The sequence below is a fragment of the Chionomys nivalis genome, chromosome 17, assembly GCF_950005125.1.
Source record: "Chionomys nivalis chromosome 17, mChiNiv1.1, whole genome shotgun sequence".
NCBI classification, from domain to species: domain Eukaryota; kingdom Metazoa; phylum Chordata; class Mammalia; order Rodentia; family Cricetidae; genus Chionomys; species Chionomys nivalis.
In genome coordinates this window covers 33,424,553-33,451,323 of record NC_080102.1, presented here as the reverse complement: position 1 = coordinate 33,451,323, position 26,771 = coordinate 33,424,553, and the positions used below count along the sequence as shown (strand labels likewise).

Below are 26,771 nucleotides of genomic sequence, written 5' to 3'. Positions count from 1 at the left end.
GGCGCGTCGGGGTGGGGCCGCCCCGCCCAGGTGCTGCCCGGGCAGGCAGGAGGCAGAGCGCGGGCGGGGCGGGGGCGGGCGCGTGAATCAGGACGAACGGGCGGGCGGGCCGCGGCGGGGAGTGGCTGCTGGACGGACCAGACCGCGAGGCCGCTGGGCGGCGGTGGGCTCCTGCTGCCCCTGTGCCGAGACCCCGCTCACCTGGGCAGGTAGGGCCCCTTCCCCGGCGCGGGCCGGGCACTGCGCCGCGCGCAGGACTGGAGGCCGGGACCTCCGCGCGCGCGGTACCTGGGTCTGATCTCGGGACCTGGGCCGGGCGGTGCAGTGAGAGCGTGCGTGGGGCTGGGTCGGGGACGGGGTGACTGCTCTCCGGGGTACTGGGTGAGGGGTGTCCTAGGGGCATGCCGGCAAGGAGGAGGCAGAGTGCGACACACTCGTCTTCGCGGCCTAGATGTTAACTGGGCAAGACCTGTACCTTTACCGGAGCCTCTCCCCAAGCCGCCATGAATCAGGTGTCCAGGGCTGAATCCCTGTGTGGAGGGCAGGGAAAACTGGAGTCTGCTAACTCCTGGTCCCACATCCCTGGACTAGATGGGTTGATAAAGACACCTGGCCTGGGTAGCGGCTAACTTCCTGGGGTACAGTAATACCCTTGGGGCCTTTCAGTGCCTAACCCGCAAGCTGTAACTCAGCAACTTCCGGTCTTTGAGCCCCATCCCACCAATTCCCATCTCTCAGTTTCATGTCCCCTACCGCCCACCCCTTACTTGGCCAGGGTCACCATCTTTGTGTAGTAGCCCAAGGTGCTCCCCATGCCCCCCCCCCTTCCAGATGCTGAAACACTACCTTCTGTCAGGTAGGAGGGGAGGAGACATTTTCTTGTGCTGTTAATGGTGAAGGGCCTGGAGAGTGGCTTCAGGTCAGAGGTCAGCAACAGAAGATTCCTGCTGAGTCATTGGTTTGGGTGGGATAGGCTCTTTCCTTAAGTAAGGCCCCACTTGGATAGGCAAATGTCTTCGAGCAGGCTGTTGGGGTTCATTACTGATAGGCGTGGTCACTGCCCAGTCCATAGTCAAGCGGGGAATGTGTGTCAGTGAGAGAACATAAGGGCATTTGAGGTCGTGGGTGGCCAGGTCCCACAGTGGCCAATCAGGACTAGGGTCCCTTCCCAACCATTTGTGTCTTTGATGGTTCCTGGCCAGAAGTCCACAGGCCGGACCGTTTCAGTTCTCAGTTTTCCTTATATCAGGAAGTACCCCGAGGGAGCACGCTCCAGGTAGTGTGAGCCTACTGAAGTCTGGGTGCAGTATGGGGGCTGCCGAAGCACACACGCCAGCATTCTTACCCCAGGTGGTCTGCCTTGATCTCCCCAGAAGAGTGTGCCACACCTCACACTGCAGACAGGAAGGAAAACCAACGGCCTACAGTCAGGGCAGTGAGCAGTGCCCCAAAGGGAATTTAGAGCATTCTTCTTAGGGCAAGTAGACTTCGGAGTGTCCCCGCCCCCAAGCTCGGTCATATTTGGACTTGTTAATGTGTTGCCCCCAGGGATGGCAGGCACTATAGCTCCCTGGGTCACACACAGCAGAGTCCTGGCCCCCAATGTTATCAAAATAACAGCAGCTAGTTCCCCATCCTGCCAGTATCACTGGTCCACTCCTCTTCCTGGGCAGAATTACTTTTCCTAGTCCAGACTAACATCCAGGAACCTGTGTGCTAGGCAGGGCAAGAGTCCCAAGCCGTTCCAAACCCGAGGAGCAATGGGGAATGGGGTGAGCCTGCCCTAAGGCAACTTCCAGGGCCAGAGGTACAGGATTCTGGGTGTTAGGTTGCTTTTTCTAATGCCTTCCTCAAGCACAAGCTTCTGTGTCTGCCACCGAAGAACAAGAACAGTGTGGTACTGGAGCACCCGTGGTAATGGGGCCCTGACAACTTGGCAAGCCGTGTGGTAAAGGCCCTACCTTCGTTCTTAGTGTATCGGGGAGAGGGTGTGATTCAGAGTCTTGGGAATGCCTTTATTGCCGTCAGCACAGGTGGGTCTGGGAGGGTATAGAGTAGAGACCCCACAAGGTAGGGGCTGAGATGGGACAGTAGCGAAGGCTGAAGCTTTTCGAGAGATGGAAAGTTTAGGAGTTGGGGCAAGGAGATGAGTGCAGGGGCTGTGGGAATATACGGGTGTGGGCCCAGGGAAGAGGTGTGGGTGGCGTTTAAGGCCATCAACCCCGGATGAGTCAGTCTCTACTGTGCTCACCTTGGGCCAGGTACAATGTCTTGCCACCCCTCCCAGGTGTGTACAGTGAAGGTAACAGACCAGAACACTGCCCGGGATCTTCAGGCAGTAGAGGCAGGGGCCAACAAGACTAATCGCTTGGGGTGGGAGATAATCTCACTACTGGACTACATTTGTGTCTCAACCAACAACTTATTTTAAGATCCACGAAGTAAATGGGCCATGAATCTATTGACCCCGAAGGAGGGGTAGGTGGGACCTCTTACCTGCCTAGAATGGGGCAAACACTGGCAGTCCTTGAGACCCTGCTGAGAACAAGGTCTCAGGCCCAGGAAGGGGATTTAGGGCCAATGGCCCACACTACTGTTTCTGAAACTATCTTGGTTGAGCCCTCAAAGACCTCCCAGACACAAGCCAAACCCATGATCTAGCAGCTCTGGCAACTGTGTGTGTCCACTCGTGAGGGTAAGGTAAGTGGGTCCTACTGCCACTAGTTAACGCATCTTCCTGCCCCTCCAGGCCCCTGGCCCCAACATGGCCCGTCGCTCCCAGAGCAGCTCACAGGGGGACAACCCATTGGCACCTGGGTACCTGCCACCTCACTACAAAGAGTACTACCGACTGGCCGTGGATGCACTGACTGAGGGTGGAAGAGAAGCCTACAACCGCTTCTTGGCGTCTGAGGGGGCACCTGACTTCCTGTGCCCTGAGGAAGTGGAATATGTGAGCCGCCACCTGCAGCCCCCACAATATGTGGCCCGGGAAGCTCCTGAAGGCAGCCCTCCTGATGTGGACATGGATGGTTCCTCAGGCACCTACTGGCCAGTGAACTCAGACCAGGCTGTGCCTGAGCTGGACCTGGGCTGGCCCCTGACCTTTGGCTTCCAAGGCACAGAGGTCACCACACTGGTTCAGCCACCGCCACCTGACAGCCCCAGCATCAAAGATGAAGCTCGGAGGATGATCCGCTCTGCCCAGCAGGTGCATTATGGGCTCGATGGATAATGAGGGGCAGCCTGAGCTGGATCTTGAAACATGGATAGGAGGGTGAGGGGAGAATAAAAGCTTTACTGGTGCTGGGGATGCCAGGGCTGGCCAGCCAGACCTCAGCAGGAGAGTCACTGCAGTTTGTCCATTGTCACCTGGGACTTGGTTAGTAGCCTCTATATATGTGCTTGCCCAGAATCATGACCAGTACCCAGAAACTTGGGGCCATTGGCATATTGGTCTCTTTAGACCTGGCCCAGATGAGAGTAACCCACCCCCAAAGCAGAAACAACAACAAAAACCCAGGGAGGGTGAGGCCATCCTGGACTATGTAGTAACAGTCCAGCCTATATTTAAAAAACACTGCCACAAAACCTGGGAAGATTAGGTAAGGTAGCACACCTAGCTTCTGTCCCTGCTCCAGGTTGTGACAACCCCCCCCCATCCCTCATTAAGTCTGAAGTTCTCGTGCCTGCCAGTACTTGGGATCTGAACACACTGGGCCAGGATTGCAGCCTCCACCCCCAATGCCATGAAGTACCTTAAAAGTATAGGCTGTGACCCTCTACAGGGGTCCCTTTTACTGTCCTCCCAGTTGTGGCCACTCTCCTGGGGTGGGCTAATGGTCATTTTACGGTGCTTGTGGGTGAAAGTGGCCGGAGATAGGTAGAGGGGCAAGACCCTTCCCTGTGGCTGACCTGATATCCACCTCCTCCCAGGTGGTTGCTGTGGTGATGGACATGTTCACTGATGTGGATCTGCTCAGTGAAGTCCTAGAGGCCGCTGCAAGGCGAGTCCCAGTCTACATCCTGCTGGATGAAATGAACGCTCAGCACTTCCTAGACATGGCCGACAAGTGTCGTGTCAACCTGCACCACGTGGATGTGAGTGACCAAGCCAGGGGAGTGGAGGGAAAAATACCTTTGAGGAAGACCTGACTCCCCTCTCTTCCAGTTCCTGCGTGTGCGCACAGTGGCAGGGCCTACCTATTACTGCCGCACTGGGAAGTCGTTCAAGGGACATCTGAAGGAGAAGTTCTTGCTGGTCGACTGTGCTGTAGTGATGAGCGGCAGTTATAGGTATGCCTAGTGGGTTTCCCTCAGTCCTGGCCCTCCCCCACAGAGTCCTCCTCAGTGGTCGCAGTTCTTTCCCACAAAGCCCTCCTTGCTTCAGCCCCGCACCTTACAAACCCCAATTCCCTGATTATCCAACTGATACCTTTGTGGCCCTACTTCCTCTCCCTGACTTCCGCTCTCTTGCCCACAGCTTCATGTGGTCCTTCGAGAAAATCCACCGCAGCCTGGCTCATGTGTTCCAGGGAGAGCTGGTCTCCAGCTTCGATGAAGAGTTCCGCATCCTCTTCGCACAGTCAGAGCCACTGGTGCCCTCAGCTGGGATGCTAGCCCGCATGGATGCTTATGCACTTGCTCCATACTCTGGGGCTGGGCCTCTGGTGGGCGTCCCCGGGGTTGGACAACCAACACCTTTTTCGTTCCCTAAACGGGCGCACCTCCTATTCCCACCGCCCCGGGAAGAAGGCCTGGGCTTCCCCTCTTTCCTAGACCCTGACCGCCACTTCCTATCGGCCTTCCGCCGTGAGGAGCTGCAGCGTATGCCTGGGGGTGCATTGGAGCCCCACGCAGGGCACCGGTCACTGGCGCGTCCCACTGAGGCTGGACCTATCGGAGAGCTAGCAGGACACCGGGGCTTCTTCCAGGCCCGGCACTTGGAGATGGACGCCTTCAAGCGGCACAGCTACACAGCAGCTGATGGAGCTGGAGCCATGGAGAACTTTGCGGCTGCACGGCAGGTGTCACGACAGACATTCCTCAGCCATGGTGATGACTTCCGTTTCCAGACCAGCCACTTCCAACGTGACCAACTCTACCAGCAGCATTACCAGTGGGATCCACAGTTTGCACCCACGCGCCCGCAGGGCCTCTTCGAGAAGATTCGTGCAGGCCGACCTGGCTTTGCGGACCCTGATGACTTTGCACTAGGTGCTGGGCCCCGCTTCCCAGAACTCGGTGCTGATGTGCACCAACGGCTAGAATATGTTCCATCCAGCGCTTCTCGAGAGGTACGCCACGGTTCGGATCCTGCCTTTGGAACTGGCCCTCGTGGTATGGAACCTAATGGGGCCTCACGTCCCAACCTGGGTCAGCGCTTTCCATGCCAAGTATCCACGAGGCAAGGTCTGGACACAACTCCGGAGATGGAGCCTGAGCGCAGGGGTGGACCTGAGGGACGGGCTGGACTACGTCAATGGCGCGTTGCTTCCTACCTGAGCGGCTGCCATGGTGATGGTGGGGAGGAGGGTCTGCCTATGGAGGCTGAGGCCTATGAAGATGAAGTGCTAGTTCCTGGAGGCCGAGACCTGCTCCCCTCCGCCTTCCGCACTCCTGCACCGTTCCCAGCCAAGGGACCAAAGCCAGACTCGGGAAGCGGTGGTGGCGATAGCTCCGAGAGAGAGGGCCCAGAGGAAACAAGTCTGGTTAAGCAGGACTCCTTCCGCTCACGCTTGAATCCGCTCATCCAGCGCAGCTCCAGGTTGCGCTCATCCCTCATCTTTGCCTCACAGGCTGAGGGTACTGGTGGGACCACAGCGACCAGCACAGAAAAGGTGCAGCTGCTGCACAAAGAGCAGACAGTCAGTGAGACCGTGGGGCCCAGTGGGGAGGCTGTTCGTCCCAGCGCCTCGGCGAAAGTGGCGGAGCTACTGGAGAAATACAAGGGTCCTGCCCGGGACCCTGGTGGTGCAGGTGGTCCCATCACCGCCTCCAGCCACAGCAAGGCTGTAGTGGCCCAGTCCTGGCGGGAGGAGGTGGTAGCACCAGGAGGAGCGGGAACTGAGCGCCGCAGCCTTGAGAGTTGCTTGCTTGATTTGCGGGACTCCTTCGCACAGCAATTACATCAGGAGGCAGAACGACACCCAGGAGCAGCTTCACTGACCGCTGCGCAGCTGCTCGACACGCTGGGCAGCACAGAACGCCTGCCTTCACGCTTGCTCTCTGCCCAGGGTCGCTCCTTGTCTCCACAAGGGCGAGATAGCCCTCCACTTGAAGGGCCCGGAACACACCAGCTGCCTTATTCTGAGCCAAAAGGGAGCCCCACTCCTGCTCACCCCGAGCGCAAGGGGAGCCCTACATCTGGATTCCCCACTCGGAGGGGCAGCCCGACTACAGGATTGATTGAGCAGAAGGGGAGTCCCACTTCGCCCTACCCAGACCGCAGGGGCAGCCCGGTGCCCCTACCTGAGCGCAGGACCAGTCCAGTGCCCCCAGTGCCTGAACGCAGGGGCAGTCCGGTGCCTCCTGTCCCTGAGCGTAGAGGCAGTCTCACCTTCGCTGGGGAGACTTCGAAGACAGGGCCCACGGAAGAGGTGGCTGGTGGTCCCATGGAAGTCCTGCGAAAGGGCTCCCTCCGCCTTAGGCAGTTGCTGAGCCCCAAGGGTGAACGGCGAGGGGAGGATGAGGGCAGTTTCCCAGCTCCACAGGAAAATGGGCAGCCTGAGAGTCCCCGGCGGCCCTCGCTGGGTCGGGGTGACAGCACAGAGGCTGCCACAGAAGAGAGAAGCTCAAAGGTACGCTTAGCTTCAGCTACTGCCAATGCCTTATACAGCAGCAACTTGCGAGATGACACGAAGGCCATTCTGGAGCAAATCAGTGCCCATGGCCAGAAGCACCGCGGAGTCCCTGCTCCAGGCCCAGCTCACAGCAGTCCTGAGCTAGGTCGCCCAACAACTGCAGGAGACTTGACTCCAGACATGTCCGACAAGGACAAGTGTTCAGCCATCTTCCGCTCAGACAGCATAGGGACACAAGGCCGGCTCAGCCGCACCCTGCCGGCCAGCGCAGAAGAGCGTGACAAGCTCTTGCGCCGCATGGAGAGCATGCGCAAAGAAAAACGTGTCTACAGTCGCTTCGAGGTCTTCTGCAAAAAGGAGGAAGCTGGCAATACTGGGGCAGGAGACAACCTGGCAGATGAGGACACCAGAGACAGTAAAATGGGCAAGTTTGTTCCCAAGATTCTGGGTACATTCAAAAGCAAAAAATGAGTCTTCTGGTCTCGGAGGCTAGGACTCTGCATCACTGCCATACAGTGCTCATAGCACCCATCTGGTCCCGATGGACTGGTGGCTGCCAGACTGGTGTCAAAGCCTTCCGGGACCTGGCTGACAACCGCCTGAACTGAGCTGCACTTGAATTCACCTGATAGCTGCACTGCCTCTCACTCTTGGCTTCTCCACGCTAGGAGCTCAGCCTCTCTGCTCAGTGCTTCTTCCTCGTCACCTCCCTCATCTCAGCCTCCACCATCTCCTGGACTCCGGTCCACTTTGGGGCTTAATTCACCTCAGGGATCTGTATCTCTGCCTTATTCACCAGTTTTTCATGGACTCATCACTATGCCTTTGTGCCTTTTAGGGCCTTTTATCTCAGGGTTTTTTCTCAGGGTGTCCATCTCACAGTCTCCCTCTGGAGACAGCCTCCTCCCGTCCCCTCCTCACCTCCATCTCTCTCTCTCTGGAACTCCCTGCTTCCACCTGCTTCCACTCTGTCTCCTCACTGCCTCCAAGCACTTTCTTGGCTCTGTCCTCCTGCTGTGGGGAAGGCATGGATCTGGACAGGGCGGGCCACTGGGAAGTAGCTGCCCAGTATCTACTGGGGCCCCCTTAAGTCACATCTGCCTTCTCCAGCCAGTCTCTGGGTAGCACTTGAAGAGAAGCCAGAAGTGGGGAGCACTGGACTTTGCAGTACAATAAAGCAGTCTGGACAGACTTTCTGTGACCCTGGCTTCAGTAAGTTCCTAAGCCAAAGTCTGGAAAGAGGCTGTATATAGTGTTTGGGTCTCAGCAAAAGGGAGAAGATTGAATACGGTCCAACCTGAGCCCCAGCAACCACTAAGGGACAGCAGACCCTGCCACCCCCCCACCTTGATCCATTTCTATTTGTCACCAACAAAAAGAATCTGTCCAAGGTCCCTGGTTACGTTGATCTTTTCTTACCTCCAAAGATTTTGATTTGGCACGGCACCCAATGCATAGAGTGCCCCCCCCAAACACACACACACTGCTAGGCAATGAGAAATATATTTCTGCTGTCTTCTTTCCAAATAGTTTATACCTGTGTTGTGTGTGTGCACACTCAAGTGAAATCCCAAGAGAGCAAAGACATGAAAAGAAAGCCACTAAGTAGTTCCTTCTGACTCCAGCAGCTGAAGAAGGGAGGATACTGGGATTTGGGCAGTGACTGGATTCATGCTATTACATTTCACTGTCAAAAAAATCCCCAAGTTCCTGGCCAGGTGTGCATGGTCCCCTAGGAACCGGATGAGCTGGAGTGTTTCCTAGTCTTGGCATGCTCACTGCCTAGCTTCTTAGAGCTCATGGTCTGGTGTCCTGTGCGTCACTGCTCAAGCTCAGACCTGTTGAGCTCTGCATTGCAAAAGTGGAGGCTGGTAGTCCTTCCGGGGGCTCTCTGAGACCCCTGACCGCCCCCTCACACCTTTCTGAAGCAGCATATTGTGTTCTTACATTTATAGTAAACACAATGCACACAAACTCCAGCAGAACCCAGTGCTAGGGAGGCAGAGGTAAGCTGGTCTCTTTAAGTTCTGGGGCATCCTGGCACAGCAAGTTCCAGGCCAACCAGAGCTACACAGTGAGATCCTATGAGGGGAAAAAAACCCAGCATGTCCCCAAATAGCTGTCCAATTTATATGAAGCCTTTAACCCTGTGGCCCTGTGGCCTTCCTAGGTACTTTGTGCTGAGTATAGGATTCGGATATGGAGCGCTCAGGAGAGTGGGGCTCAGGAAAGATTTAGGACCTAGGAAGGGAGCCCTTGGGTGGTAGTGGGTGAAAGATGGCTTAACTGGGCTGGGGAAAAAACATGACTTCCTAGGTTCCTTTTTGGAAAACCATGATTTCTGGTGGGGAACTCTTAATCCTCCATGCCGGCACAAACAAGTCTCCCATCCCTGCAAACCCCATACAAACCCCTGGCTCTTTGGGCCATCATGTAGGCCATCATCTGGTTCTCCAGCCTTCAAGCCCAGCAGACACTTCTCAACGTTTATCTTGCAGCTCCTGGCCCCAATAGCCAGGTCTTGGCTTGCAGGCACGCTGATTTCTGGTGTTCACCCTCAGACTCCTTTGCTCTGTTTGTCATCAACTTGGAGCTATGCCTCAGCCTCTTGAAACCATGCACTGACCACATTGGCAGTCGGCCACTTCAGGAGACAAACCTTTTGGCTCCAGTTCTGATTGGCTCTCCGCCATGTTGGAATCATACCCACCCTCTCCTATACCCAATCATTTGCTTCCTGCCTCTGTCTCATCTAGCCCAGTATCACTGCTATGCAGGTTCCAACTCTGCCCAGCTTCCCCTACCTTTGTTCCTTTTGTCGTTTGCCCTACTGTGGCCAACAGATTTAGACAGCTTCCCTAGTCAGGTGGGGAAACGGCTTTCCTGCGTTCTGCTCCAGCCCAGTTTCTGAGGCTGTGTGGGGTACTTGATTGCCAACACAAATCTGGTCTGAACTCACACCAAGCCCTTTGAACAGTAGTGTCCCCTCAAGATTTTGGTTTTTTTTTTTTTCTCAAGATTTTCCTCTTCAAGTGCTTCCTGTCCTTTTATCAAGACCTGGAGACAAGCCTGTCACTGTGTGGTTAGGTCACAGGCTGCAGTCACCAACAAATGGTAGCAAGGGGCCAAGAGAAGTGCTGCACCCTCTCTCCTTTTCTCTATGTGGCTCCAGTCTTAAGTAGTCATTGCTAACCTGCACCTGGGTGGGGAATGGTGCCACAATCCTTGGCCCAGAGGACTAGGCTGAGTGGGCAAAAGCCTCAGAGAGCAGACATGGTACTTTGTGCTGAGTATAGGATTCGGATATGGAGCGCTCAGGAGAGTGGGGCTCAGGAAAGATTTAGGACCTAGGAAGGGAGCCCTTGGGTGGTAGTGGGTGAAAGATGGCTTAACTGGGCTGGGGGAAAAACATGACTTTATTGGGAAAAAATTGTTGGGGTGGAGTGTAAACTACCATCTACTCCCCCTTAGGGGAGAGAGGCTTGGGGAACCCTCCCAGAACTCGAATGCAGAGTGACAAAGGAGGGAGATGCGCTGGGGGCTGGGGAACTGCGCCAGGTTGCTGCAAGGAGACGGGTGGGCGACTCAAGCACGCGGTCCGGGGAGTAGAGGCAGACGGCCCAGCGCTGAGCGGCACACGGTCCCGTAGGCCTGGGAGTAGCCGCCAAGCGCAGCTCTGGCTGCGCCCTGGGCCCCCTGCGAGGCCGAGATGCCAAACATCCTTCGACCGGGTCGGGGTTCCGGGGCCTCCCGGGACAGGCGGGAAGGGACCTGCACGCAGGCGAGGGTCTTGTTCAGGAGGGAGAGGAGTGGAGCAGGGCTCTGGGGGGTACGAACCGCACTGGAGGGAGCTGGGAAGGGCCAGGGCCGGGCTCACCCGTCGCGCGCCGGCCGCCCTCGGCCCACCGCCCCGGGCCGGGTCACTGCGGATCAGGGCCTGATTGGCCGCCTGAGCCGCGGCCTGTGAAGTCAGGGAGGGTGCCACCACCCTAACGTTTGTCTTCACCTGGAAGGGGTGCGCCACAGGGTCACGGAAAGGTACCGCAGAGGCTCTTCCGTGCCCACCCAACCTCGACTTACCCCTGAGGGTGCCGAGGGTGACTCCGCTGTGGCCCCTGTTGGCCTTTCCCCCCTGCCTGGCGGCGGAAATTGGAACAGAGGATCTGAGCTCTGCTTGGGGACTTCTGTGGGGTCATAAGAGCAACCCCCGGAGTTAGGTTCCCGCTGCGCACGTTGGTGGTCCTACAGAGAAGGGGCTAGGGGTGCGTGGGAGGCAGGCAAGGCTCACCCATGTGCTCGGGGTTATGAGCAGGGTTACTCTGAGGTCTGGGTCCGCGTTTTCGCGCAGGCGTCTCCGCGGGGACCTGGGGGAGGACTCCGGGCTTGAGCGATTGAGCCCGGGCGGGGGAAGCCCTGAGCTCTACCCGCGAGGCCGCACCCCACAGGCCTTCCTCTCGAGGGCTGCGGCTGTTCCCCCTCCGCTCCAGGATCATCTGCGGGATGGGAGGGGCGCTCAGAGGGGGCCGGATGGCACTGAGGTCGCTGCAGTAAGAGGCTTCGAGGGTACCCGTGGAAGCGGACGATGCGAGTCCGCAGTCCCAGCACCTGGTACAGGCGGTTGCGATACTCTGGTGCAGAGAGCTGGTCTCCTTCGTGCACCGGGAGCCGCACGTCGGATCCCCGTGTCCACTCGCGGTCGGGGCAATGGAATCTACCAGACCAGAAAGATGGATCCAGGCGTGACGAGACCCAACTTGCAGGAGAGCAAGCCACTGAGGCTCCCACCCCTGTCCGCTCTCTTCGAGTCTCACCTTTGCACGTACGGGTGTTGCAGCGCCTGCTCCGCGCTAAGCCGCTTATTCGGAGCAAACGCCAAGAGTCGCTTGAGGAGGTCCAGGGCTTCTGGGGGGGTGTCTGGCGGCAGGAGGGCGTCCAGCGTCTGCCGTGGCCTGCGGGCAGCCGCCTGTCGTCTCCTCTCTAGGGCCCTACCCGTGGCACCTTCTGTCTGTGGCCTGACCTCCGCTGTTCTGCTTGTGTAAATCCCACTCTTCTAGTCCCCTTCCCGAGGTTGTCACCTCTTCATCCCCTCCTCCCAGCTCAGAGGGACGCTCTCCTCTTCTGTACGGCTGGGTGTTCTCATTTCTGGGGGTTGGGTCTTGTTTTTCTTTTCTTTCTTTCTTGTCAGTCTCCTGGATTTTGTCTTTTTTCTTTTTTCTTTTTTTTCCCTCGTAACTAAAGCTTTAAGAGCCAGAGAATGAGCGCTGCAGCTCTGGGCTGGTACAAACTGGTTCATGTGCCAGCTGCAACATGGCGGCCCCCTCCTGCGACCTGTCACCCCTCCCCCACACCTAAAAGTTCCACTCACTTGGACCCAAGATTCTGCAGAATCAAAGCACTGTAGTCTGAGCCAAGGCCCTGGAGCTCTGTGGATGGGTGGAAGACGGGCATGAGCAGGCAGGCTTGGGAGGGGGTGGGCAGCCATTCCTTCTGACCACATAGATAATAAATAACCTCTCACAGAGTCTGTGGTCTAGAAGGTCCAGGTGAGTGCCCATAGCTATGCCTTACTTGGAAATCACACACTCTCAACATGTTCACATAGAGGATGCTGGGGTCACACCTCCCTTTGGTCCTACCCAAAAAGTAGGAACTCTCTAAGAGTACAAAGGCACCCAGCCGGCCTTGAGAGGTGTCTCCCTCTCGCCATGCCCCTCTGCGAACCGCTGCTCTCAGCAGCCAGCACAGACACGGCACTCTTGTTCCCCTGACCCTCTGCACTATCAGCCCCTTTCTGTCACTGTTGGTGTGCACTGTCCTGTGCCCAATTCTGCTGCTCTGTACCAGGCTCCAGAGCTGCTCCTGGGCCCTCCATCCACGGGACCCTTTTCAGTGTTCCCGGTTCAAATGACTCTCTCCTCTGCACAGTACCGGGGACCCTTCCACAGTTGTGCCCTTGGGCTCTCATCATCCCATGCCTAGGGACAGGCTGCTGAGGTTGGGACCTCAGTGTGTACATGCTCACCCTCCATGGAGGGCAACGGGATGGTCTCCAGGATCAGCTCCAGCTGGTGGAAAGTAGATGTGCCAGGAAACAGTGGCTGCCCCCGAAGCATCTCTCCCAATATGCAGCCCAGGCTCCACATGTCCACCCCAGGGGTGTACCTGGGGCAGGAAGAGATGTGTGCAAGGGCAGGGAGCAGAGGCAGAATGGGAGCGCAGGGAAAGAGCAGTGAGTATTCAGGTGGGCCCAGCAGGACCAGGATGCAGGGTACTCTATGGGACCTGAAGGGACAAGGTAGACTGGGTCTCCAGCTGTTACCATCGGCAGGAGAGAAGAACCTCTGGAGCACGGTACCAGCGTGTGGCCACATACTCCGTCAGGGCCTGGCCCTCAGGTCCCTCAGGGAGGTCACTCAGGGAGCGTGCCAGGCCAAAGTCACAGAGTTTCACCCGGCAAGCGGCATCCAGTAGAACGTTGGCTGGCTGGAGAGAAGAACGGGCTTGAGACCCACTGGGGCCCGGGGCACGGTGGGGCCAGGGACCTGTGGGCACAGTGTGGACCCAACCTTCTGGTCCCGGTGGATGACACGCCCTGAGTGGATAAACTTGGTGGCCCTCAGGAGCTGGTAAAAGATGCACCGCTTGTGGATATCCTCCAGTAGTCTGCCCTTCTGGATGACCGCGTTCAGGTCGGTGTCTGGGAAGGGGCAGGAGCCGGGGAAGGATACGCAGGTCAGTCTGGAGGGTGAAGAGTGCAGGTCTGTACCACTTTGAGCCTGCACCAGCCCTCGGCCCATCCTGGGCTCTCTCTGCCTGGCTACCCGGCTACCGAATCTGTCGTCACTGTCAGTGCAACCAGAATGGTCTACGGAATTATTTTCATCCTATTCCATGTTCTTGTTTTACAAACTGAGTGGGGAAAAGGAGAACACAGCAAATGAGGGCAGAGCAAGAGTCCAGTGCAGAAGGGACAAAATGGGGAGCCACCACCAGGCCAGTGCAGGCAGGGTCAGGGGAGGGGTCAGTGCTAATCTTTGAGAGTCAAACCTCACCAGCTTTATGCTCAGGTTCAGGGGACAGATGGAAGTGACAGATACAGCGTGGGCCAGGAGCCATAGGAATATAAGAAAGGAGCCAGGCTGCTTAAGCAGGGCTGGGGTCTGACCAAGGCCTCACTCACCCATGGACTCAAACACCAGGTAAATATCCTTGTCATTCTCTGCTGGGATCACGTCAAGCAGGCGGATGATGTTAGGATGGTCCCCAAACTCCTAGGAAGACAGATTGTTGCTGCTGCGGGGCCAAGACTGTGCTCAGGGCCAGTAGGGCCAGCTTCTCCCTTGTCTGTGGGGACTTGCACCCAGGGAAGGGAAGCGGCAGGATAGCCTGGGCCTCTTACCTGGAGAAGCGTGACTTCCCTGAAGGTTCTCTGTAAGAAAGAGAAATGCCAGGAAACCTGCGGTGCTGGGCCCCTCCTACAGCTCACCACACCTCCCCAGAGACCCTCCCTGCTCACTTACCTGAGCATCTGTCTGGTCCCTAAAGGCATCAAAGATTTTCTTGATGGCCACTACATCACCAGTCCTCCGATCCACTGCCTTCCACACAATGCCATAGGCCTGGGGAACACAGTCAGCTTGCTGAACATAGGCGTACACACACACACACACACACACACACACACACACCGCCCAGCCCTGGATTCTGGAAGGGGTTAAAGTGTGACAAGACCTGGAGCGGCAAAACCTACAACAGCAGCATCTTCTAGAGTGGGGGAGGGGAGGGAGGATGAGAACTGGAGAGGTTCCTACCAGGACATGAAGCCATAGTGGGTACTACTGGGCTGTCTCTGGAATGACCTTTGACCCCTCCACCTCCCCACACATTCGCACTATCTTTCTCTACACTCCCACGCCATCTGCTTAGCAAATCCTATCAACTTGACCTGCAGAGCGTATCCGGGGCCTGACGGGGCCATTCCCTCCCTGCTCTGCTGTGCACTGCGCACACTTCCAACATCTCCTGTGGGTTGGCTGTCTACTCTCCCTGCTGCTCCCACCCATCACTGCCACCGAGCCTCGCCAGAGTAGACAGGGGAGCTTTGTAAAGTGAATGTTAAGAGCAGCTGCTACAGCTCGTCAAGCGAAGCCAACGTCTTGGAGGTGCCCCGGATCCCTTCCACACCACGGGGGCCATCACTGTTGCTCTCTCCCATCTCCGCCTGGTTCCACGCATAAAAATGTAGTGTATCTCCACCAGCCAAGCAGAGCTTTGCCTAGGGGCCTTTGCAATTGCTGTTTGCTTATTCCCCTCCACGATACACAGAACACACCCCCACAATCACACACATTCCCGCATACAGCGCCATCTGCTCAGACCCAATTACAATCACGAATACACCCGAATTCACACACAGCTCCTACTCTCATTCTGTGAACCCATACTCAGACTTCCTGAACCTGGCTACGTGCTTCTGAGCCATGCTGGGAGAAGCCCTTCACCCTCAGGAACTGGAAAAGGCCAGGCTTACCCAGAGCAGCCTATGGGAATCCAGAAAGGTAGGGAATGTGGGTGGAGCACCAATACAACTCCTCCTGCGACCTGGGGACCCTGGCAGTCACCTGCATTCCTGGGCGAGGTCCCTGAGTGTTACCCAGTTTCCTTATGGAAACGTGGGTCCAGGAGCCTCGGAGGAGGCAGGACGCGAGCCTAGAAGCCAGCATCCCGTGTCAGAAGAACTAGACCTTGAGGGGGCCGACCAAACCCCCAGGTGACTGCAGTGCCCCTCGGGTGACGGAGCGTCCCTGCGCTCACCCCCTTCCCAAGCCTTCGCTTGATCAGGTATCTCTGGGCTACGTGGCGGTCCACCTCGGCAGCACACATGGAGAGAGGCAGGCGAAGGCTCTTGGCGTTCACAGACTCCTTTTCGGTGCTGGACCTGTTGATCCGTTGGCTTGGGAACGGCGGCCGCGGTGTGCCTCCCTGCGCTTGCGCCAATGGGCGGGGTTTGTAGCCAGCTCCACCTGTCCGCTTGGGTGCCCCGGTCAGTGCTGCTCGCGGGGTGGGGGTTGGGGTGGGAAGGCTATCCCCGAATTCCCTGGGCACAGTAGCATCGCCCGCTGCCAGCCACTGAGTTGGGCACGTCTTAGGATGCAGAGGAAGCTGAACGTCGGGCATTCAGAGCCTGGCTCTCTCAGGAACGAAGTTGTTGGGCACAAGAGTGGACGAAAAGACAAGGTCAGGGTGTGGCGGGTGCCCTGGACCCGGTAGAAGAGCACTAGAGTTGGTGACTGGGAAAGGCGCCAAGTGGGAGTGAGTCCAATGTGTTTGAGGTTCCAGGCCTGCTTGTCAAGGGAGTTGGATGGAGACCAAAGGTTTGGGCCACCCAGAGGACCAAAGCACTGGGCCATTGTTGTGAGGGAGGAGGTTGCAAGAGGCAAGGAGGTCGCGATTATGCTGGGCTGGGGACACCACACAAGAGCAGGAAACACTGCATGAAAGTGAATCAGGGCTGCTGGAGTCTTAGTCTGGATGTGGGAAGGGTGGCGGGCCTTGGCTGATCAGAGAGACCTAGAATGCAGGGTGTGTGGCTCAGTGGCAGAGCCTTTACCCAGCAGGCAGGAATCCCAGAGTTCCATCCCCAATATCCCAAAAGAACAAAAACTGGAAGATGCCTATTATGCCTCCCCCAAGCTACTATGCCTCATTTTCCTTAAGGAAACCAGGTAACACCCACAAACCTCATACCCAAAGGCTGGTAACCACCAGGGCCCCCAGCAGCCACAGGGACAATGATTCCGATGTTTCGCTCACCTATCAATCACCTACTTCCAGGGCCCTTCTCTTGTTTCTACCAGATGCTCTAGGGAAGCCTGGTCTGCTCCAGTCCCTTACAGGGAAGGATTGTTTTTAGCATGGCTCAGGGTCACATGAGCAGGGCTCAGGGTCACATGAGCAGGGCCCATCAAGAGCTGAGCTGTACACAGAGTAAGGGCAGGAACTGTGTATGAGCCTGGGTGAATACCAGCTAATCTGCGTGCATTAGATCTTAGACGTTGGAGGGACCAGGTGACACCGAGGTACTGGGCTAGCGCCACTTGAGGAACAGCGGAGAATCAGGAGCGCTCTGAGCTCTTCCATTCGCTGGCAGATTGTCAGTGTGCCAGGGACCAGCATTTTTAGCAAGCTTTAAATCAGTTGTAGATCGATAATTGTGTGAAATACAGTGAAAGTGAATTACTAGAAAAATTAAAACCTCAAAGACACAAAAGAAACCATCATTGTCATCATTTATTTACTGGACTGGGGAGTTAAGTGACCATGTGCCACAGCTTTTGAGAGAGATTCTCAGGGCTGGGAAGATGGTTCCGTGGTGAAGAACATCTGGCTGCTCTTCCAGAGGATCCAGGTTCAGTTCCCAGCACTCACATGACTGCTCACAACTGTCTGCAACTCCACTTCCAATTCCAGGGGATCCGACACCCTCACACAGACATACGGGCAGGCAAAACACAAAAAATTTTTAAATTATAATAAAGAATTTTTCAGATTTTCCTGTCCTTTCCACCTTGATTCACGGAATACCTGCCATCAACAGCGACAGCAGACAGCTCGGGCCTGTGGCAACCAATGGCCAAAGAATAATGACTATCCGGCAGTACTGTGAGGTCTGACCACGCAATTGCTGGGATGTCTGCCATAACCACTGACCCCTGGCAGGGACAGTGTGCTCCTCCTGCATTCTAGGGAGGAATAATGCCGCTACCGGGGCTAGAGAGGTAGATAGCTCAGTAGGCAAAGTGGCTGTGATGAAGGAAGTGATGTTATGAAGAACTTTTCAAAAGTAGAATTTAGCTAAGGAGCACTGCCTTCAATAGGCCTGGAAGATAAGTGGTGTTCTAGTCAGACTTCTTAGGTATTACAGAAAGATAAGAAACCCAGAGTTTAGGCTGGGCCGTGGTGGTGCACACCTTTAATCCCAAAACTTGGAAGGCAGAGGTAGAAGGATCTCTGGGTTCGAGGCCAGCCTGGTCTCAGATTGAGGTCCAGGACTACACAGAGAGACAATGTCGAAAGAAAGAAAGAAAGAAAGAAAGAAAGAAAGAAAGAAAGAAAGAAAGAAAGAAAGAAAGAAAGGAAGGAAGGAAGGAAGGAAGGAAGGAAGGAAGGAAGGAAGGAAGGAAGAAAGAAAGGAAGGAAGGAAGGAAAGAGCTCTGCTCTAATACTCAGAGTCGAGGGTTACTGAGGGTCTATTCTTATTAACACTTGTTCACCAAGACTGTCCATTAGGATCTATTTCCATATCAAAAGGAGTGTAATTCTGCCAGGCAGGCAGGCAGACCCTGGTTAATGATAACCTAAAAACAACGCTGGCCTACCTATTTCCAAATAACTTCGAACTATCTTTGCTGTGCCAACCTCCCATCTGTCCGCAGTGGCCAAGCTTGCAGTTTCTGTAAGACGTGTTTAAATAGCACAAAGTGCAACTTGGAGCTGGAGCGCTAAAGAGATTTACAGACAACCTACACTAGCTGCAGAGAATTTCTGTTCGAGGCCAGTTTCTCTTTGGACTTAAGCCAGAACTGGACGCACACAGTTGTGAAAGAGTTTTTATTCGTCATTATTTGCCAGCGTTTGAAGAAGAATCTCACGTACCGCCTCAGTCACCGTGCAGTCCTGAGTACCAAAGGACCTGAATTCAATCCCCAGCACCATATAAAAAACTGGGCATGAAAAAAAAAAAAAGACAAGGAAAAAAAAAGGAGGGCACGGTGGTGCTGGTTTGCAGTCCCATTGCCTATAGGTGGAGACAGGTGGGTCTCTGGAGCTGGCTGGCCAACCTACCCAGCCTAATTAGCTCCAGGTCTCACAAAAATTCTACTATGGGGAGGAGACGGGGAGACCGAGAGCACGACTGTATTGGGATTGCTGAGTCTGTCAGGCAGAACACAGGAAACAATGCGTTCAGAGAAAATTAGGGGAATAGTTCTAAAGTAACCTTCTTTACTTAAAATATAAGAACTTAAAAAATATTTTTTTTCTGGGTGTGGTGGCACATGCTTTTAATCTTGGCACTGGGGAGGCAGAGGCAGGAGAATCTCTGTGAGTTTAAATCCAGCCTGATCCTGCAGAGTGAATTCCAGGACAGCCAGGACTCAAGAGAGGGACACCAATGGGTTTGTTGTTTGGTTTTTTATAGAGTTGTTTTTATTTTATTGTGTGTGTATAAGGGTTTTGTGTGAATGTTTGTATGTGTACTGCATGTGTTCCTGGTACCTGTGAACGCCAGAGTGGGGCACTGGAGTCACTAGAACTAATTGCAGGTGACTGTCATCACTTGGGTCTGGAAACTGAACTTGGGTCTTCTAGAACAGCAAGTGTTCTGAACTACTGACCCATCTCTCTGGCCTAGAGAAACAAACAAACAAAAAATTGAGGGTAGATTTGACTCCTTCTTCAATTTGTGGGTGATGTTTTCTAATTCAGAAAAATATTTACGGGGTTAGAGAGGCAGCTCAGTAGTGAAGAACATCCATGCTCTCCCAGAGAACCTGAGTTAGGTTTTTAGCATCCACATCGGTGCCTCGCGCCCAGCTCCATGGGCCCAACACACTCTTCTGGCTTCCGTGGGACCCATACATACATGTACACTTACACACAGAGACACACAGAAGTAACATTTAAATAATTCTTAAGCCAAACCTATCTCAGAGTTAACCGAATTTGGGGGTCTGCCATCTTGTCTGTCATGAGCATCGTGCTGGCTCATTCCCTGCGTTTTCATGTGTCTGCTTTCACAAACAGCTGTTGCTGGTTCGTATATTGTGATTTACTTCAAAGCATGCCGCAGACGTCCCCGGAACTTCCCATGTGTGTGAGGGATGACATGATTGCAATGGTTATGAGCTACTTTGAGTCGAGGTTAGCCAAACAATACATAAAAGATGTATTTATGTACTGCGTTCTAGCAAATACATAATCCAGGTAATGCAGCCTCACTCAAGGTACCAAACGCCATCACCTCCAGGAAGTGTGCTTATGCCTCTTCCTATTGAATTGGTGCCTTCATTCCCGAAGAGGCAAACGTTATTTTCTACATTGTGCCACACGGAATACTGTTTTCTAATCTTCATAGAATAATTCTCTTTGGGGTTGGGAGATGACTCAGTCACTAAAGTGCTTGCTTGCAAGCATGAGGACCTGAGTTCAATCCTCAGGACCTACATAGTCCTCCCACCCTCAGGTGTGATGCATGCATGCAATCCCAGCCCCGGAGAGGTGGAGACTGGTGGATCCTAAAGCTTGCTGGCCAGCAAGCCTTGCCTACTTAGCAATTTCTAAGTCAGACTAGTGAGAAAAGAAAAGGAAAGAGACAATGTCTGTACTGTAGACACAAAAAGCCCCAAACCAGAGCAGGCATGCCTACACTTTAATAGTCAGAGCCTGACTACCTGGAATCTGACCCAAGTGACTTGGACTGTTTTATGCCAGCATTCGGGGCCTAAAGCCTAATGGCCCAGAGTGCCTGACCCAAATGCTGGCCTTAAGAAAGACAACTGTAAACTTTACTACTTAATGTGAGAGCAGGCTGCCTGCTTGTCTGCCCGGATGTGGAGCCCACACAGAAGGCAGACAGGGGAGACCAGAAACGTTCCTTAAATGTATATATCAGTGGTTCTCAGTCTTCCTAATTCTGTGACCCTTTAATGGGGTTCCTTATGTTGCAGTGACCCCCCAACCATGAAACTATTTTCACTGCTACTTCATAACTTTGCTACTGTTAGAATCATAAGGTAAATATTTGTGTTTTCTGATGGTGTAGGTGATCCCTGTGAAAGGGTTGATTGACTCCCACAAAGGGGGTGTGACCATGAGCTGGGAACCACTGTTGTAAAAGAACTCCCCAGCTCGCTCAGGAGGCTTCACTGTGCTGGTACACCTGCTGGTACACACTGACTCTTCTTACAGTCTGTTTTCTTTCTTTTTTATTTGTATTATTTTTAATCATGTGTAGGTATGTGTGTGCATAAGGTATGTGTATGTAAATGCTTGTGTCCTTAGAGGCCAGAGGCATTAGATCCCCTGGAGCTGGAGTTACAGATGGTTTTAAGCCATCTCATGGGTTCTTGGAAGCAAACTCAAGCCCTTTGGTAAAACAGCAAGTACTCTTTTGTTCTTTCTTTCTTTCTTTCTTTCTTTCTTTCTTTCTTTCTTTCTTTCGTTTTTGGAAATAAGCATCTCTGTGTATATTAGTTTATTTATTTTTGGAAATAGGCATTCTCTGTGTATAGTAGTCTTGGTTGCCCTGGAACTCACTTTGTAGACCAGGCTGACCTCAGAGATCTGCAGAGGGGCTTGGGTAACCTGGAGAGGGGACTCTCACTATGAATGAGCAGTGGGACTTGAGTAACCTTGGCAGGGCCACTTGTTACAGAATCTTGTAACTTTCAGATTTCTGGAACCTGTAAGTGTTGTTTATTTCATGAGTGTGGTAGTTTGAGTGGAATTGGACCTCGTAACATCATGGAGAGTAGCATTATTAAGAGGTGGCTTTGACAAGGATGTGTGCTCAACTATGTTCACAGCAGCACTGTTTGTCATAGCCGGAACCTGGAAGCAACCTAAATGTTCCTCAACAGAAGAATGGATAAGGAAAATGTGGTACATTTACACAATGCAGTACTTACTACACAGCAGAAAAAATAATGGCATCTTGAAGTTTGTAGGCAAATGGATGAATCTAGAAAACATCATTTTGAGTAAGGCAACCCAGACCCAGAAAGACAGTTATCACATGGCCAAAAATGGACCTAATAATTTGCAGACAGAGTTTTTCGTCAGGACATTCAGCCAGCTCTGTCCCTCTGGCCAGCTCCCAAATAACCACACTGAGAATTATTATTAATTATAAATGCTCAACTGATAGCTTAGGGCTTAGGTTTACTACTAACTAGCTCTTATATCTTAAATTAACCCATATATATATATATATATATATATATATATATATATATATATATATATATATTGATTTTCGAGACAGGGTTTCTCCGTAGCTTTTTGGTTCCTGTCCTGGAAGTAGCTCTTGTAGACCAGGCTGGCCTCGAACTCACAGAGATCCGCCTGCCTCTGCCTCCCGAGTGCTGGGATTAAAGGCGTGCGCCACCACCGCCCGGCTAACCCATATTTCTTATCTACATGGCGGTACCTTTTTTTCAGCACAGCATGATCATCTCCTGCTTCCTCTGCATCTGACTGGCAACCCACCCTCCATCTTCCCTGAGCTGTCTTTTGTCCACAAGTCTCACCTACCCTTTCTACCTATCTGGGTATTGGCCATTAGCTCTTTATTAATCCAATTAGAAAGTGGTTTGAAAAAGACACATCTTCACGGTGTGCAAAAAGATTATTCCATAACAATTCTGAATGTGAGGAGCATTAAGAACTCATTCATGAATCACTGACAAGCAGGAGGTACTAGGCTCCTGTCTTCCCTAGCTATCAGCTGGTACCTTCTTACCTGGGTCCTTTTTGTTTGTCCCGTTTGTTTGGCCTGTGTAAAGGAAAAGGGGAGGGGATCTTGAGTCCCAGAAGAATGGGAAATTTGGGATGGGAATTATGCTAGACAAGAAGAAAAAAAAAATCTACTTCCCTGAAGAACAAAGTCAATAAGGAATTAAGGGGGGTGTGTCAGGAAAATATGATTAGGTGAAGGGACTCTGGACAGCTCGTGTGTGGTGAGCGTGGCTCTGGCAGACCTTGCCCTTCTCCCATTTCCTCTTCCTTGCTAAACTGCTAGATTGCATTCCTAAAGCTAGCCCCCAAGGTCTATTCCTTCATTTGACCTCTTCCTCCTGAGACTGACTACCAAGGTCCAGCTAGCAAAGTATTAAAGTTCAGCAGTCATAAACCCCCCTTTGGGGTAACGTGCCAGATTGAAATTAAGCACCTCATCCTAACACTGGGTTTCCCATTTTACCTTTATAAACCACCATTTGCCTATGGGCCATGTCTGTCTCCTCTGCATCCAGAGGCAGTCCTTGTCCTGCAGGACAAATACCCCTTCCCTGTCTCCCTTGTTCCCTTCCCCTTCTCACTTTCCTTTATCTCCTGTCCTTGCCTCTTATTCCTTGCCCTCTGTCCCCTTGCGCTGAGAACTTGTAGGGTAAAAGGGCCAACCAAAGAAACACACCCTGGCCCTGAAACCAGAGTCAAAACATTAAAAAAAAAGGCCAGTGAAAGAAACACACTTTGACCCTGCTGAACTCTGTTGATCGAGGCTTCTGTCCCGCCCAACTGTTGTTCAGCCCCAAAGAAATCACACAGAGATTGACATTAATTATAAACTGATTGGCATAGTATCTCAGGCTTCTTATTAACTCTTTTAACTTACATTAGCCCCAGATGCAAAGGAAATTGACTGGGCAGGACAGAAACCTTGGTCAACAGAATGGCACCCATGTGGACAACTGCATCCACATAAAGCCTGAGAGAGCTTGGGAAGTGATTCTAGACATAAAATAATAGAGTTGAGCATGGCTTATTGATAGCAGTACTTTCTCAGGTGGGCTCTGCTTGCTAGAGGCAAGTGCTCTCATTTAAGAGAGGCTTCCTGACTCAGCTTTGGCTGCAAAACCTTGCAACTCTTTAAAGAGGTCCTGCCATGAAACACTTAAATGGTGTTGATGAAAAGCTGACTACATGCTTTCTGGTGGTGGCAAGGGACCTTGAAATGCCATAGAGCTGTGGCAATTAACATGGCTCCAGCTAGTACCTCTGCCATGAGACTAGACTCTCAGAAAAAAGCTAAAAAATGGGTTGAATCCAGCCATCAAAGCCACGGCTTTAATCCTACCCATATTGCTTAGCGAATTAAAGATTCATGTAGTCAGAAAAAGAAAGATATACAGTAAAGATCAATTCAAAGATGAAAAAAACCTCTAAATGGGGTTGTGTGTTTAAAAATATAAGTAGGCTTGGGGAAAAAAAGGATAAAGTTCTTAAAATAAAATAAAAAAAAGAGTAGTTGGGTGTGGTAGCATACACCTTTAATCCCAACACTTTGGAGGCAGAAGCAGCAGGTGAATCACTGTGTGTTCAAGGACAACCTGGTCTAAAGAGTGAATTCCAGGACAGCGAAAGATACACAGAAAAACCCTGTCTCAAAAAGCAAAAATTAAAAATATAATAGAGTTTAAAATAAAGCCACGTAAAGATGAAAAATACACAGAGTCTGGATACTGTTTTTAAATTGATGGCTGAGGAAGGAACAAAAGCTGCTAAAAGATACTTTATTATAAATGCTGCTGGATTAATCCAACATATATATTTTGAAAATGCCTTGACTTCAAAATTTAAATCAAAAGGTATGTTACTTTGGAGAAGAGGTTTTGTTTTTGTTTCTGCAGGAAATGAGAAGCTGTGGATTCAATCTGAGTTAAGAAAAATCAGGTTTGATCAAGAAAGACGACCTGAGAAATCTCTGGTAGGAGTGGATGGCCCAGATGTCTGAGTTCTGCATCCAGAAAAGATTCAAGACTGCTGCCTGAGATGATCAAGCCTCACAGGATCCTCCAGTCACGATTTGATCATTTTCTTTCAGTCCCCATAAGATTATTAGCACCCCCAATCATCAGGAAGTAGCCTGGAAAACTATGCCCACATTACCAAAAAATGGACTACAGATATTTTCCTTTGCTTAGAATGTTAGTTACAAGTTGTTATGGAGCCAGGCGATGGTGGCGCATGCCTTTAATCCCAGCACTCGGGAGGCAGAGGCAGGCGGATCTCTGTGAGTTCGAGACCAGCCTGGTCTACAAGAGCTAGTTCCAGGACAGGAACCAAAGCCACAGAGAAACCCTGTCTCGAAAAACCAAAAAAAAAAAAAAAAAAAAAAAACAAAAAAAAACAAACAAAAAAAAAAAAAACAAGTTGTTATGGATAATGGTCAGGAGAAAAAAAAACTAAACAAAGGATATTAGATTCAGAGTTCTTGTTTTTTTTAAAAAAAGGGGAAGTGCTGTGGGACAATGGTCTTTTATCCTGTCACTTGTATTTTTAATAAAATGGTGAGTGACCAGTTACCAGGCAGGAAATAGAGGCAGTGCGACCAGGCAGGAAGTAGAGGCGGGGCAATGAGAATTCTGGGAAGAGAGAAGTTTCAGTCTTCAGTCATCACCCAGAGAGGAAGCCAGACACAGAGCGAGCAAGATGTGACTGCCTCACTGAAAAAGGTACCAAACCATGTGGCTAACACAGACAAGAGTTATGGGCTAATATAAGTTATAAGAGTTAATTAAAAAAAAAAAAACCTGAGATACTAAGGCTAATCAGCGTTTTATTAAAAGTAATATAAGTGACAGGATAAAAGGCAATTGTCCCACAGCAGAATTCAATACAAAAACAAACCATCCCCTGAGCAGGAAAACCAACCAACCCCTGACCATGAAACCCAGCCACTCTCTGAGCTTGTCCAAGCTTGGGGACTGAAATCTGACCAACTCCCACCCTGAAAACCTTCATCCTTGCCGGGCGGTGGTGGCGCACGCCTTTAATCCCAGCACTTGGGAGGCAGAGGCAGGCGGATCTCTATGAGTTCGAGGTCAGCCTGGTCTACAAGAGCTAGTTCCAGGACAGGCTCCAAAACCATAGAGAAACCCTGTCTCGAAACACCAAAAAAAAAAAAAAAAAAAAAAGAAAACCTTCATCCTGGGAAAACTCCACCCCTAAGAAACGCTATATAAGTCCTGTGCAGTTCAGTGTGCTGGTGGCACCGTGGCAGAGGCAGGTCCCCCCTCCTGAACTCCTCCCTCTTAATAAATCTTTTGAATGAAGTTTGGATGATGCCCCTCTTTCTCCAGAGTGGAGCAGAGCAGAGCAGAGAAATAACTTTTCACTGGAGCCTGAGTGCCGAACGGAGTAGAGTTGCTCCACTCCAGGGGACCTGAGCAGAGTGAGGAAACTCTCCCCTGCCAAAGCAGAGCTGTTACATTGGGAAAACCTTTCCTTGGAGCAGGGCTGTTAACTGCTAAACTTAAGGTGACTTTGTGGTATTCCTTGGCTCCTGACTTCCAGGATCCCTTTCCATCTGAGCTGTAATGCTTACAACGTGGCCCTTGGGGGTCCTAAGCCAGTACTTTTCCTTTCATTAGGAATATAAAAAACACTGTTTTAAGCCAAATTTATAGGTCAGTCATTTTTGTCATATATATATATATGATGTGGAGATTTTGCAAGGTTGTGAAGTAAAATTTCACTTTTGCTACTGAGTCTCCAGTACTCAGATGATGAAGTGAGGATCAATGTTTATCATGCACTGTACCTCCCAGTAGTCCCATTCTGCCAAGGCCTCAGATACCAAGAGTCCCCTTAGAAATGCTGTGTGGACAGGCTTCATACTGAGAGCAGGTAGACTTCATAAGGACAGGTGGGCAAGTGCTCGCTGGAAGCTGGATGGAGGGAGCGTGGGAAAGAGTCCCTGGTGGAATGACAGTAAGAGCACAAAGACCCTGGTGAGTGGAGGATGGGGACTTGGAAGTTAGTTCAATGTCTTGAAACTGAACGTTTGCCTGACTACGACTATATCCCTGCAGTCATGCAAGGATATAAGAAACAGCAGGGAATGAAAGATTGAATCAAGCTGTTGCCAGAGCAACGGAATGGGGTGGGTGGGGGACAGCGACCAAGTTCTGTCTCCATAGAGGTTGCGCAGGCTGGACATCAACATTCCTAGACGTACACGCCAGGATGCGACAGACGATGTCTGGAGGGAGCCCTCAGGTACAGGTTGGACACGATGTTTTCTGATCCCTAATCCTGCCTGCTCTAAATCTTATGATCTGAAGACGCATCCCTGAACCTAGGGTGTAGTTCTCTAGAATTTTAGGGGTAAGGAAGGGGGCTAGCTAAGCTGAGGGGGCCGGTGGGGCACGGTGCTCTCATGAGTCCAGCTGGCCCCAGCTTCAAGCC

The 26,771-nt window shown here is 52.3% G+C and overlaps 2 protein-coding genes across 5 annotated transcripts; one reads left to right on the top strand and one right to left on the bottom strand.

Annotated features, from left to right (window-relative positions):
- Positions 1 to 100: 100 nt before the first annotated feature.
- On the top strand, positions 101 to 7,988 carry Fam83h (family with sequence similarity 83 member H). The gene is made up of 5 exons (XM_057792711.1): positions 101 to 209; positions 2,750 to 3,211; positions 3,937 to 4,101; positions 4,172 to 4,296; positions 4,484 to 7,988. Exons 2-5 carry the CDS (start codon positions 2,765 to 2,767, stop codon positions 7,272 to 7,274), a joined length of 3,528 nt encoding a protein of 1,175 aa, XP_057648694.1. The 5' UTR covers positions 101 to 209; positions 2,750 to 2,764; the 3' UTR covers positions 7,275 to 7,988.
- Positions 7,989 to 10,229: 2,241 nt separating this feature from the next.
- On the bottom strand, positions 10,230 to 15,746 carry Mapk15 (mitogen-activated protein kinase 15). 4 transcript variants are annotated; one of them, XM_057791940.1, is made up of 14 exons: positions 15,618 to 15,714; positions 15,334 to 15,512; positions 14,324 to 14,422; positions 14,203 to 14,232; positions 13,984 to 14,074; positions 13,370 to 13,500; positions 13,123 to 13,286; positions 12,826 to 12,965; positions 12,169 to 12,226; positions 11,615 to 11,830; positions 11,409 to 11,514; positions 11,092 to 11,296; positions 10,884 to 10,987; positions 10,230 to 10,809 (listed from the first exon to the last, which is right to left on the bottom strand). In XM_057791940.1, the coding sequence occupies exons 5-14, from the start codon at positions 13,985 to 13,987 to the stop codon at positions 10,261 to 10,263; spliced, it is 1,677 nt and encodes a 558-aa protein (XP_057647923.1). In that variant the 5' UTR covers positions 13,988 to 14,074; positions 14,203 to 14,232; positions 14,324 to 14,422; positions 15,334 to 15,512; positions 15,618 to 15,714; the 3' UTR covers positions 10,230 to 10,260. The 4 variants fall into 4 exon arrangements, with proteins under 4 accessions (XP_057647923.1, XP_057647921.1, XP_057647922.1 ...); XM_057791941.1 differs by lacking the exon at positions 15,334 to 15,512 and having other exon boundaries at positions 10,252 to 10,574; positions 10,681 to 10,809; positions 11,615 to 11,752; positions 15,618 to 15,746; XM_057791938.1 differs by lacking the exon at positions 15,334 to 15,512 and having other exon boundaries at positions 11,615 to 11,752; positions 15,618 to 15,746.
- Between the last annotated feature and the right edge of the window lie 11,025 nt (positions 15,747 to 26,771).

What these genes read in the sequence shown, in the direction of transcription:
- Mapk15 (XM_057791938.1), bottom strand. Translation starts at nt 15,686, where the DNA reads ATGTGTGCTGCCGAGGTGGACCGCCACGTAGCCCAGAGATACCTGATC. An exon ending in GTTCTTCTCTCCTGCCGATG is followed by an intron (nt 12,966 to 13,122) that starts GTAACAGCTGGA and finishes TTCCTGCCCCAG; the next exon opens with GTACACCCCTGGGGTGGACA. An exon ending in CCCGTTGCCCTCCATGGAGG is followed by an intron (nt 12,227 to 12,825) that starts GTGAGCATGTAC and finishes ACCCATCCACAG; the next exon opens with AGCTCCAGGGCCTTGGCTCA.
- Fam83h (XM_057792711.1), top strand. Translation starts at nt 2,765, where the DNA reads ATGGCCCGTCGCTCCCAGAGCAGCTCACAGGGGGACAACCCATTGGCA. An exon ending in TGATCCGCTCTGCCCAGCAG is followed by an intron (nt 3,212 to 3,936) that starts GTGCATTATGGG and finishes ACCTCCTCCCAG; the next exon opens with GTGGTTGCTGTGGTGATGGA. An exon ending in GTGATGAGCGGCAGTTATAG is followed by an intron (nt 4,297 to 4,483) that starts GTATGCCTAGTG and finishes TCTTGCCCACAG; the next exon opens with CTTCATGTGGTCCTTCGAGA.